At 38.5% G+C, this 13,183-nt stretch overlaps 1 protein-coding gene across 1 annotated transcript in view; it reads left to right on the top strand.

Moving 5' to 3' along the window:
• Nucleotides 1–13,183, top strand: part of SLC36A4 (solute carrier family 36 member 4) — a 142,036-nt gene that overhangs the window by 26,637 nt on the left and 102,216 nt on the right. The window contains 5 exon segments of the mRNA XM_059824632.1: nucleotides 5,496–5,619; nucleotides 6,402–6,492; nucleotides 7,567–7,655; nucleotides 8,966–9,061; nucleotides 10,678–10,762. Coding sequence (XP_059680615.1) covers nucleotides 5,496–5,619; nucleotides 6,402–6,492; nucleotides 7,567–7,655; nucleotides 8,966–9,061; nucleotides 10,678–10,762 — 485 coding nt within the window.

The following is a 13,183-nucleotide window of genomic DNA, read 5'->3' as shown; positions in this document are numbered from 1 at the left end:
GTTACTGATGTTTCAGATGGCAAAGGATTTTTTCCCCACAAGAATTAATGTATTGGAAGTGGTGATGCATGGAGGGACTTAAGACTTTAAATATACAAGGACAGTATGTATGGCATGAAGGATGGAGAGGGAGGAACAGGCTCATTAACTCAGGGAGAGGCTGGCTTTTCGGAGTGGATCGCTGGTGTAAATCTTTTAGTGTGAGTTTTCTTCCTGCCTCTTTGAGAATACTTCTGTTTTCATTACTGCCATCATCTTGCTCTTGAACAAAGATCAGGATGGAAGTCAAATGAGGAAAAGATGAAGAAAAAGGGTAATGGTCAGGCATTCAGTCCCATAGGTGAAGAGGCTGGCTTCTCTTTGAATGATGAATCAGTCTGGAAAGACAGTATCCCCTCCATTTCATGGGTTATCTGTCATCCTATTCTTCTTGGTCTTCCGTGACAAATACAAATTTAAATAAATCGGGACAGTATGTGTTGGCTGACCTGCGTATATCTTCCTTCTATTCTATTAATTCTTGCATCCAGAAATGCTTTGCTTTTTGTCATAATCAATCAACTGCTGTGTGGGACAAATGAACTTATGGCTCAAGATCAGAGGTAAGGCCAACCAGGGGAATGGAAAGGTGAGTGTCTGCTACCGACCACCAAGTCAGGAAGAAGAGGTGGATGAAACCACCTTTAAAAAACTGGAAGAAGCCTTCTGTTCACAGGTCCTGGTTCTCATGGGGGACTTCTACCACATAATACCTCTTAGGGAGGCAATGTGGCAGAGCCCAAGGAATTGAGGATTTTTCTGGAGTACTTGTAGGATGATTTCCTTCATGCAAGTGTTTAATGAGCCAGCTAAGGAAAACGTGTTGCTGGTTCTGCTGCTCACGAATATGGAAGAAGATGGATGGCAGCCTTGGCTGATGAAGATCCTGAAAGCAAGGAAGGCGAGTTCCAGATTAAAATATGCTCTGTGAGGGTGAATGTATGTATGTTCAGGTCATCTTGGTCATGAGTCTTGTAAGAGTATAGTAAACATTTTTGGTTTATTTATTTTATAATGGTAGAATGCAAAACAAGAACTGAGTTGTGTATCTCTCTAGTGTACACAGGGAAGAAACCTTTTTTTATGATGTAAACTAGAATTTATATAGATGCTATGTATTAGTTTCTAAATAGCTGCTATTTTATTTTCCTGCCAGAGAAGAACACAGAAAAATTCAATGCATTTTGCCAGTCTGATTGTGCTGTTCTTTGGTGGCAAAGAAGTAGGTAACTTCTTTGACAGTGTCTGATGGAATACTGATAACTAGGAAAAACAGACTTGTACTTCTTCAGAAGTTCTCTAAATAACTTGAAAATTTCTTGCTGTTAAAGATTTTGGTGCTGAAATCTTGTTCTGTAGTGCTTTAATTTTTTGTTTGTTTGTTTGAAGATGTTTCTAGTGTGAATTAAATCTACCAGTTATCGTAAATATGTGTATTTTGCTGTGGGCTTATTTGGTTCAGTGTTTCATATGCATTTGTGGAATGTACTGAAATAATCAGGACTGGTATTTACATAGGTGACAGAATAAACCATAAAAAACACTCAAAAGCAATCTTGTTTAAGGACAGCCTACTCTGAAGCAGTCCTTCAGTAAGCTACAAAACTACTTCACAGGAAAAGTGGAAAATGAAAAATGGTTTAAAAACACCCTTTAAAAATAACACAGTAGGTGAACTGAAGATGATTAGATTGTGAACTCTTTAGGGGAGAGGCTGCTTTCTTACTTTACTTTTCTGCAGATCAATGAGTTCCTTAGCACTTCTAGTCATGACAGTAAGTTAAGTAATTATCAGAGCTGGGATAATGCTAACAATAATCCTTAGATGACTGGATGGCTTTAGGCATGGGCAGGTGAATTTTTGAGGGGAAAAAAATAGCTTGTCTTAGAAAAATTCTTACTACTTAAAAAATGAGGGGAATGCTTGAGTATGTCTAAATCCATTTTTAAAGGACTACTTTTGTGATCAGAAGAAGAGTCAGGAAGTTGGGAGAAAAGTAAAATGGGATGCCTATATAATTCAGAGTCTTCTGAGTGTGATCTGGTTGCGTGGTAAACAGTGTGGATGTATGTATGTATCAAACATTTCAGTATCGAGCTGGAATGGAAGAAGAGAAATTCACTTTTCTCCCTTGACTGAGCAGTTGCTGATACTCACCAGGGCTGTTGGTCCCCTCATACTGCTAAATGGGAACCTTATTTGCTAAACGATAATGACAACATGCAGCATTACAAACAGCATCCTCCAAAATGTGATGAAGTCAAAACTGGAAAAGTAATTTAACGATGATTTCTTCTATATGTTGTTGAATCTCCTGTGATCACAGACTTTGCATACTTGCAGTTTGGCTTGTACCTAGTGAAAACACTTCAGATTGTTGGTTTAGATTCAATATTTTAAAAAATGAAAATGAGCCTAATCACTTGCCCACTGGGTGAAACTTCCAGTGTTGGCACTCGGCTTCCTCTGACCCCTGAGGCGACAGACTTTTACTCCAGAACTAGAGTACACAGGTCTTGGTGAGTGTTGAATGAGCCCAGCAGTGACTCAGAGCTGAGAGAGGATGGTCGAGGCATCCTCAAGAACTAGTCAACACAATGCTGTGGGAGTAGATGGATGGAACTTCTTTGCTGACCCTTCTTTTGATCAATTCATAGACTATATGACATATAGTGAAAGGTGATGATTAAGTCTGTATTGACTTGTATAATTAGAATATTGCTGAGTATAAATTTGCTTTACAGTGTACTTTCTGGTTGAGTCTCTGACCTCTGATTTTGCTCTCCACTGGGCATCTTTGCTTCTGTCAAGTGCTTTCATTACTGGCTTTCAGCTTAAAATTGACACCAAATTCAGATGACCATTTGCTGTTTCCAGGAGAGTTTGAGCTATATGCTTTTAATTTTAACTACCTGGATAAGCTGCCTTCTGCTTTATATAGGATATATTACACTCGTTCTACAGTTTTTGTTTATAAGTTCCTCTTGCTTAGGATTGGCTTCAGTGCCCTGCTGATGGGTTAGGCATCATTAAGGTTTCATAAAAACCTTAACGATTTGTTGAATGGATGTGGTGGGCTGACCTTGGTTGCATGCCAGGTGTCCACCAAGCCACTCTATCACCCCCCTCCTCCTCAGCTGAACAGGGGAGAGAAAATATAGCGAAAGGCTCGTGGGTCAAGATAAGGACAGGGAGATCACTCACCAATTACCATCACAGGCAAAACAGACTTGACTTGGGGAAATTAATTTAATTTATTACCAATCAAATCGGAGTAGGGCAAGGAGAAATAAAACCAAATCTTAAAACACCTTCCCCCCACCCCTCCCTTTTTCCCGGGCTCAACTTCATTCCCGAATTCTCTACCTCCTCCCCCCGAGCAGTGCAGGAGAACAGGGAATTGGGGGGTTGCAGTCAATTGATTACCTGTTGTCTCTGCTGCTCCTTCCTCCTCACACTCTTCCCCTGCTCCAGCGTAGGGTCCCTCCCACGGGAGACAGTCCTCCACGAACTCCTCCAACGTGGGTCCTTTCCATGGGCTGCAGTTCTTCATGAACTGCTCCAGTGTGGGTCCTTTCCATGGGGTGCAGTCCTTCAGGAACAGACTGCTCCAGCGGGTCACAGGTCCTGCCAGCAAACCTGCTCCAGCGTGGGCTCCTCTCCACGGATTCACAAGTCCTGCCAGGAGCCTGCTCCAGCACAGGCTTCCCATGGGGTCACAGCCTCCTTCGGGCGCATCCACCTGCTCCACCGTGGACCTCCATGGGTGCAGGGGCACAGCCTGCCTCACCATGGTCTTCACCAGGGGCTGCAGGGGAATCTCTGCTCCAGCGCCTGGAGCACCTCCTCCCCCTCCTTCTTCACTGACCTTGGGGTCTGCAGAGCTGTTCCTCTCACATATTCTCACTTCCCTCTCCAGCTGCTGTTGCGCAGCAGTTTTTTTCCCCTCTTCTTAAATATGTTATTCCAGAGGTGCTACCACCGTCACTGATGGGCTCAGCCCTGGCCAGCGGTGGGTCCGTCTTGGAGCCGGCTGGCATTGGCTCTATCAGACATGGGGGCAGCTTCTGGTGTCTTCTCCCAGAAGCCACCCCTGTAGCCCTCCCGCTACCAAAACCTTGCCGCGCAAACCCAATACAATGGTTAATTTTCAGTACGTTCTGTATTTCCTGTCTGGTTTTGTGCATGTATCTTGTTTTCAAATTAAGTAACAATTTTTATCAGATTGACCATAATAACTCCCTAAAATAAAACTCATATTGTAAACCACTGTGTACTTTAAAGATGTCAGTTGTCCGCACCTTCTTTTAAATGCATCTGCAGTCTCACTGGTGTTACAGATTTCACAGCTATTCAGTTAGCATCTGTATTTTTCTTACAAAATAAATAAGCTTAATACGGTTAAGGTATTTAATGTTCACTCAAACTATGAAATATTTTTGCTTGCTGAATAGTGAAGCATGTTTTACTGTACCTAATGTCTTCTGTGGTATTCTTCAGTGTTTTCAGAGTTCTGTAAACGATGTGATAATTCAGTAAGGTGTGCTCTTGCACACTTAGAAATACTTAGTAATTTTTTTTTTAAATAGAAAATGTTAAAATCACAGGGTTTTCTCTTTTTTGGTGAAAACAATGGAAGTTGAGACTTCTTCAAGGCACTTTATGAATGGATACTGTGGTAGGCAAGTGTAAGATAAATAATCTTATTGCTCTTGGCAGGATTTGTTTTGCTTAACTGTAGTAATTTAAAAATGGTTATAATTTAATCAACGTTAAACTGGCGTAAGCTGTTAGTTTTGCCTGAAAGGCAATTTTGTTCACTACTGGTTGCTTGCTGATGCTGGGCACTGTGATTTAGCTGGATTGTGGAATTGCATTTGTTGGCTTCGGTGGCAGTTTGTTTCTTTAAAAGGTTCACGAAATTGCAGCTTTCAAAGCATGCAGCCTAATTCCTTTATCTTGGTTCTCTTGCCAGTGACTGGAGACATCTTCTCCGGTACCTGTTTTACCTATCCATTTCAGGATGGAATGACTCTGGGGAGTGCCCTTGCTCACCATGGATAAGAGTAGACTAAATGTTTAGTTTTGCAGTAGCTAATGGTGGGTAAGATGAATCTCATCCTTTTATAGCAATGGATGACTTTTCTGTTTTGCTTTAGGTTGTATTAGCTTGCAAAATGAGCTAAACCATCAACATTTTGATGATACAAAGTTGTTTTTCTTAATGAAAAACTGTAGCGTTTGGCCATAATAATAATGAGAATAAGACCATGTACCACTTTAAAGAGTGAGAATTTCCTGTGCCAACTTGTGCTGTGCATTATCTATCTGCCTCAATCAGCTTTACAGTTAGGAACACATGTAGACCTCGTGGTATGGGAAGTTTGAGTCATGTTTTACTTCTGAAGTTTAAGTTTGTTTCTAATGCTAATGTAATGTTAACTCTGTTTTACAGACATGGAAGTAATGAAGCCTTTAATTGATGAACAAAATTCAGATGGCATCTCAGATGAAGAGCATGAAAATGATTTCCTGCCAGTTGAGAAGCATTACCAGCTTGATAATGAAGAAGGCATTACGTATGTATTACTCTTAAGTATCAGCTTGTTAAAATTTGTTGCCTCCCTTTGTTTCTCGTGAGTAGTTTACTGAACTCTTAAGGGGTTTTCTTACACCCGGGGTAAGATGTGGTTATACATCTGGACTTTGGATAGTTCTGCCAAAAAGCAGCCCGTTTTGAGTAGGTTCTCTGTTCTTTGGAAGCTAACAATGTACTGGCTGTAAAATATTCCAGGGTGCCCATCTGTAAAGGGATTGGGTCACTTAGAATCCAAGCACTTTTTAAAGAAGGTTTTGATTGATTTTATTTTTTCATAAAGGAACTTCAGAAGACTTTGGAAATAATCTGTTTGTTAAAGTTTAATTAGAAGAACTTGTAGAAGTGTTTTTTTTTTCTTTTGGAAAAGCTTTGGCTGTCAGACTTGTGATTTGCAGCTGGTAATTGTTTTGGATGTTATTGATTCTAAAATAGCATTGATGAAACTTGGTAATTTTGACTCTGAGGCAGATGGATGATAAAATTGCACAGAAAATAACCTTTCACAAACTGGAAGAAGGAACTGAAGATTAGACTTGTATGTTCTATTTGAGGAAGCTCACATATAAAGATGAATAAGAACATTATTTGAATGTGCTGCACATTTTAAAGTAGCTGGACCACCTTAAAGTAGTTGAAGCTCACAATGTATCCCTTTATTAATAAATGACAGAGGGTGTGGTTTTGGTTTTGCTTTTTTTTCCCTCCCCCTCCCGCCCAGTCTCAGTGTACTTCTAGTGTGACTTTTTATGTTTTTATCCTCAGGTTTATACAAACACTTACTCATCTCCTCAAGGGAAACATTGGAACTGGGCTTCTTGGTCTTCCACTTGCAATAAAAAATGCTGGCATTGTGGTAAGAATTCAATTGTTTTTCATAGATTAAAAAATTATCTAGAAGGATCTACAGAGAGGGGTCTGAGCCTGAAAAACTAGAATCTCAATACTTCTTGTCACTGCCAACTTCAACAGAGTTGCGTTCTATTTTTCCTCTTTAGTCTGGTGAAGTTAGTACTGAAGATTGAGGTGTGGTTTTTGTTGTTTTTTTTTTTTAAAGTTACTAATTCACCCTGAAGACTTTATAGCATGTGTTGTATTTTTGCTTAGCCAAAGTGTTTTTCTGGTGAAAACAAAAACTTTGTCAGAAAGAAAGATTTTGATTCACTCAGAATCCTATGATGTCTTATGGGAATTGTTATTATGGGGTTGTCTTATCTTTGTCCAGACTTCTCTAGAGCCAGATCGTTATGTCCTAGGATGCAGCATCAGCTTGTTAAATCACTCTTGTGTTTCTGCAGAAACAGGGTACTCGTTTATACCAGGTAACAAACAATGCATTTCCTAAGGCAGGGTAAATTTAATCGAGTGAAATTTTCACCTTAGGACTAAATAATCCTGTAATTCTTTATTACAGGATGTTCAGTTTAAGAATGAAAGTTACGTGTGAAAAGCAAGTACATTCTGTGAAAACTTCTGGTCTGGGTTGTTTTTTTTTTTTTTTAAATACTGCACATCATCAAGTCTACTAATGTAAGGGAAAGAAACTTTTGTTGTCATTGCACTTTAAAGTGGTTCAAACCACTGTTTCGAATTGTGCGTTATATGCAGTCTTCTCTCTTGACAAATTTTTTTGGCAAATACCTTAACGAAGCTGTTAGAGGAGTGAAGTTGTTCACGCCCGTTTAGTATTTATGGCTTGGTTGCCCCTGAGTAGCCTTCTGTCAAGCGGTGAACTAAAAGTAAGGAATGCTGTAAAACATCAGCAGCAAATCCCCTTCTGAGAGGGGAAAAAAATCCAGTTACATAAAATTTTTAATTCTTAATTTGTTTGCTACAATGTGAAATTTTTGCATGTAAAGATTTTCCCCTAGCATATTTTCATGACAAATTCTGTTATCTCCCATGTCCTCCTTTTTTTTTCCCATACCAGGTTGGACCAATCAGCCTTGTGTTCATAGGAGTTATATCTGTTCATTGTATGCACATCTTGGTACGTTGCAGCCACTGTCTATGTCAGAGGTAAATGTGAAACTACTCACTCTGTTGCTGAGTTTGGGTATTATTTTTTTCTTTCTTCTTTTCTATCTCTAATTTTTGGCCTACGGAATGTCCTGATGCTGTAGCAGTTTCTTCAGATGAGAATCTTGTACTTCAAAGAAACAACACTCAAATTCTTATCTTGCAACTATAAATGATAGCTGTGCTTTGTGCAGTACTGCTTTAATACATTGGAAAAATATTTCTTCTCTGCTCATACACAAAATTAATTTGGCTTAACTGGTATTGCCCGGTATCCTGTTCCCTGTCTTAGCTGGCAAATAATCAGATCTTTCTCATTGCGGTTTTAATTGCTTAGCTTCAGTCCTTTAGTCCTTCTTTATCTTCATAGCTTCTGAATCTTCATAGCTTTGAAAAGTGTCCAATTTATAAATAACCATTTTATAAGTACTTTATAGGAAGAAAAGATAAACTAAGAATTGCTCTTAATGTCTTTCATGATTATATGTGAGTTCTGTCTCTCTGGATTGTGACAACTTGATTCTTCAAAATTGTAGGGCTGAAGGAATGTGTTAAAATGATGCTAGTGAGCAGATAAACACTAGATACTCCTCTGAGTGAGATGTACAATACTGGGGTGGAAGCAGTTATTCCAATTTGACCGATAGAGTATTTTGATTAATAGTGACTTTTATTAAACATTTTTATCTTACTGTCAAGTGTTAAAGAGAAGCAGTGAGAGGGTCTCGTATTTAAAAAGTGCAATGGAGTTTTTGAACCAAATAGAAACACAAAACTGTTTGTGTCCCTGTAGCTGGAAAAACTATCGTATCAGTTTAATGTGATATTGTACTGTGAAGGGATCCTATCATTCCTGAATTCTTCGCTATTTCGTCTGTAGTTTTGAATGGCCTTTGAAGATGTACATAGAACTAAGATCACTGAAACAATTGTGATTGATTGCTTGTCCAGGGAAATCTGTTGAATCCTGTTGAAGTTCTTTGACTTTTAGGTTTTAAATGAATTTCTTAAGCTGATATTATAAGAATCTAATTTTGGGTTAATTTATCAAGAAAGTTGTTCTGCAAGAAACTGATTTAGTATTGTTGAATTAGAGGGAAGCAGCATTGTGGTTCACATGCTTGTAGAGTGCTGAATAGCCCTTCCTGGGGGAAAGAAACCCAGACCATACCTCTGAAATTGAGCAGCTGCAGAATGGCGCCACAGGTGATTACTTATGATAACCCTGGGAGGCCACCAGCGTTTTCAAGGTAGGGATCTAGGCCCTCATAGTTTCTAGTAACTCGGTTCGTTCTTCACTCTGGTTTCAGGATGAAAAAATCCTCACTGGGGTATAGCGATACAGTTAGTTACGCCATGGAAGTGGGGCCCCTGACTGCTCTTCAGAAACGAGCTTCTTGGGGACGGTAAGTTTGCATTAGAATGTAATTTAATAAATTTGTTATTAAAAATTAATGGCTACACTTGGAATGGTTAGGAGATTTCCTTTTTACCGAGATGTTACCTGCTTTAAGAATGTGTTCTCTGTGATAGAAATAGTTTTACGCAGTGTTGTTTGTTATTTCCTGCAGCTAGTAGGGGTGACATGGGAGGATGGGGAGCGTCTCCCTTTCTTAAGCATTTCAATTTTCAGGTCTACAAGAGCTGTGAAAAAAAGAATTCTGTTTAGTAATATAGTAAGAGATGTGATATAACCAGAAATGCATTCCGTATTGTCTAATGTAGTGGAGTAATTTAAGTTTTCATTCTCTTTTACGGTAAACACATTTCTCTGCCTCAGAGTTTGCTCTTTAAGCAGGTTGACATTGCAAATGTGAATTACTTCAATGTATTTATTCTGAAAGGAAGCAAAGCAATTCTTTTATTTCTGTTTAAATATAAGATACAAATAATGGAGAAGGATTTACTATATTTCGCAATAATGACATGCAGATATTAATAACTTGTTGTCTTTCATAAATACTTTATCCCTCTTTTAAAAAGACCATTATTTTTTCTTTGCCATTTGTTGCTGTATTGCTGTTTACGGAGTTTATGGTATGACTACACAGTAGTGAAACTCAAAAACTCAGACATGTTGTTCCACGTTAATTTAAAGTGTTTTTTTCCCTCGCTTGAGGAAAAATTTTTTTTGGTCCTGTTATTTTCAAGGATGCAGCATCTTGCATCATGTGTTTTGGCTATTACTTTGTTTCAAATAAGAAAAAGGTGAGGTAGTCTTTTAAGATCACTTGTGATGACTTCATAGGAATAGAGTAGAGCTCAATTAGAGGAAAAATTGGTTTGTAGTGAAATATAATGACAATTCTGTAATGCACCAAAGAGTTGCAAGCCACAAATGGCAGTTTGATTTCCAGAGACACTGTGCTGCAGCAAATCCATTCTCTGAGGCAGATCTCTGCTGTATGCCTGACTCTAGCAAAGAGTTTCATTACAGCGTGTCTTCAGGCCACCATTGTGTATAACATTTTTCAAAAACAATCTGAACCATAGTTTAGAGTGTTTTTTCAATGAGATACAGTGCCTGAATGTGTATCGGACACATTGATATAGACCCACTTTGTAAGATGTGAAAATGTTTGTTATCTTGAATTGCTGAAACTTGTATAACTTAGACTATGTAAGACATTTAATCTCTGCTCCTGGTGGAAAACTGCTGTGTTAGGGGCTAACGGACCCCAGCAGAATTTATGTGTGCATTGAATATATATGTCTGTTGTTTATACTTCTACTACATTGTTAAGTCTTTGAATTTCATTTTATGTCACTTTAAAATATGTGAGTACCTTCTTTTGGTTTTTTTTGAGAAACTTTGCCTAACAACGTTACCTTAAACAAACACATACAAAACCACCCTGTTCTGCCATAAGAGGAACCTGCATTACAGTGCTCATCAGATCAATGTGGCATTTGAATCTAGCATTTTGACTACTGTAAAAAGGAGTAGTAATTGTGTATTAAGTAGAAATGGGTTAATTGTTTGGATCCTAAGTATAATGTATGTTTGTTTTCTCTTCCTCAGGTATATTGTCGACTTTTTCCTGGTGATAACACAGCTGGGATTTTGTAGTGTTTACGTTGTGTTCTTGGCAGAAAATGTGAAACAAGTGAGTAATGTTACTGTATGGAAACAGTTAGGGTTTTAGATGAATTTTTCCTCACTTTTTATTTCCTATCATTATAAAGCCTAACAGAGCTACTTGTAAAATGTGAAGTTGAGAGATGCACAGAATGGGTTTTACCATGGTTTCCACAAAGAGCTTTTGGTAAAAAGGAGCAATGTGCAAGGTGTACTAAATTCAGATTTGTGCAAGCATTTGTGGCTTCTCTGCCCTCTGATTTGTTTGTTGAATTTAAAAATTAATTGTGGAAATGATAGAAAATAAGGCTGAAACTGGTCTAGGAGCCAGTTATCCCTGAATTTATTTTTTTTTGCCAGGCCTTCTGCTGACTTCCTTTTTCCCCCTGACCTCCTGGGCATATTTTTCCCTTTTCATGTCACTGGAATCTTTCTTTGGTTTTTGTTTAGTCACTTCTCCTTTCTAGAATTGTCTCACAGTTACTCATCTGCTCATCCTGCCACAGAATCCACTGTATCTAAACCAGTCCTGATTTTGTTCTTAAAAATGATTGACGTTGAAATTTCCACAGCCTCCTAAGTAGTCAGTTCCAATGCTTTCTAATCTGTTAGACAGCTGCTTCTTCGTAGAAGCTTAAATTTTTTTATTGGCATTGTAAGTCCTTTATTTCATGTTCTAGATATAAGTAATTTATTCTTTTCTATTTGTGGATACCTTGAATATTGTTATCATGTGTCCCCTCTATCTAATAGAGGGGAGACATGATAGGGTCTAATAATTCTTCTTGCTTTTCTGTGAATGCTCTGCATTTCCAAGTTTTATGCCTGAAGTTAGTTATGCTACTCTAGTTGAAGTTTTGCTTGTGACCAATAATGTTGAAGGGTTATTTCACAGGTCTTACAGATAATTTTCCAGACTTGGCACTTTCAGCATAATGGTCATTTTGCAGGAGCATGTCATTGTTTACTCATGATTGACTTGTGTCCACTGTGATCTCTCTATCCTTTGCTGCAGAGCTGCCTTCTGGGCAAATTTTTGTAGAGGTGGTTTCTGCTTACCTACAGAATCCTTTCTTTTTCCATACTGGATTGATTTTTGACAGTCCTCAAGGTTGAATTTTAATCCTATTCTTCAATTTTCTTTCACTTTCCATCTGGAATAAATGTTTAAAAGCTGCTTACTATATCATCTATGTTATTAATGAAAAGGCTAAATAGCACTGCCTCTGTAGCATTTCATGTGTTCTACTGTAAAAACTATTACACATATGCTGTGTAGTGGTAAACACATGCAAACAAACACTTTTTAATATGTTATAGTTTTTTATAAATGGATTGAATATTAATCATTAGAAAAATACTGTGATTAATTTGTTAATACGTTTAAGCATGTCTAAAAATCAAATATTTGTCATGCCGTATTTATGAAAAAGTCAATTAAAAATTGCAAGTGAATTCCCACAACTACGCATGCCTATACCCAAGCAACCCCCAAACCTTTCAATAAAACCCAACTGTCCCTTTTCTCCACCACAACCATCTGTCTCTGACAAAAGCAAACGGAACCATGCCGTCTCTTTCATGACAGCTGCTCCTGCTTTCATTCATGTTTTTTGTCTTTCATTCCCCAGTCCTCCTAAGCTCTTCTTTTTCTCATTGGTGGAGATTTTTCTGTTGATGGGGTCCCTGATGTCTGCTGGTCCTTCCTCTTTGCCCACTCGGCAGTTGCAGTCAGCAGTTTGTGAGTCTGAGCTGGCAGTCCCGGGGAGGTCAGCCAGCACAGGTTGGCTGCTCAGACAGGAGCCACAGGTACTTCGAGCTTGTGCTGCTCTCTCCTCCGTGGGCTTATTAAGATGCCAGGACTCTATCAATGTACTCTGCTGTGTTTTCTGTTCATAAGATAATGGTTAGTTGCTTGACATAAAGCTAATGAGGATGAATCTGGGCCTGTGTCTGAACATGTGTGCTTCTGTAATTAGTGAAGTGGGTGAGGAATAAGGTGTGGCAGCTTACTGAGCATTAATCATCCATATGGACTCTTATTCTACCCAAAAGGTAGAATAAAGGTGTCTTGGCATAGCTAATTAGGAAGAAGAGTGTCCCCTTGGGCAGCTAGTACATAGAAGATATTATGGTTTTTTCTTCCCCTTGTAGTTGAGTATTTATATTGTGTTTAAAAAGTATTCCAAGTTCTAGAGAGGAAGATCCTGACAAGACCGGGCGGATTTGTGTATTTGGAAGATGGATACTCTGTGATCTGCATCTTGGGAGAGAAAAAAAGAAAACCCAACCTTAAAAACTACAGTCCACCTATCTCAAAACCTAAAAATCCTATTTTACATCTGATGTCCTTTTGCTGGCCTTCTGAAGTGGGGATTTTTATTGCATCCTTTGTAATCCAAGTTCGAATTGAAACCTTTTCTATCAAATACGTATCTGATCAACCAGT

The sequence above is a fragment of the Gavia stellata genome, chromosome 1, assembly GCF_030936135.1.
Source record: "Gavia stellata isolate bGavSte3 chromosome 1, bGavSte3.hap2, whole genome shotgun sequence".
In the NCBI taxonomy this organism is placed as follows: domain Eukaryota; kingdom Metazoa; phylum Chordata; class Aves; order Gaviiformes; family Gaviidae; genus Gavia; species Gavia stellata.
This window is presented reverse-complemented; position numbering and strand designations above follow the sequence as displayed.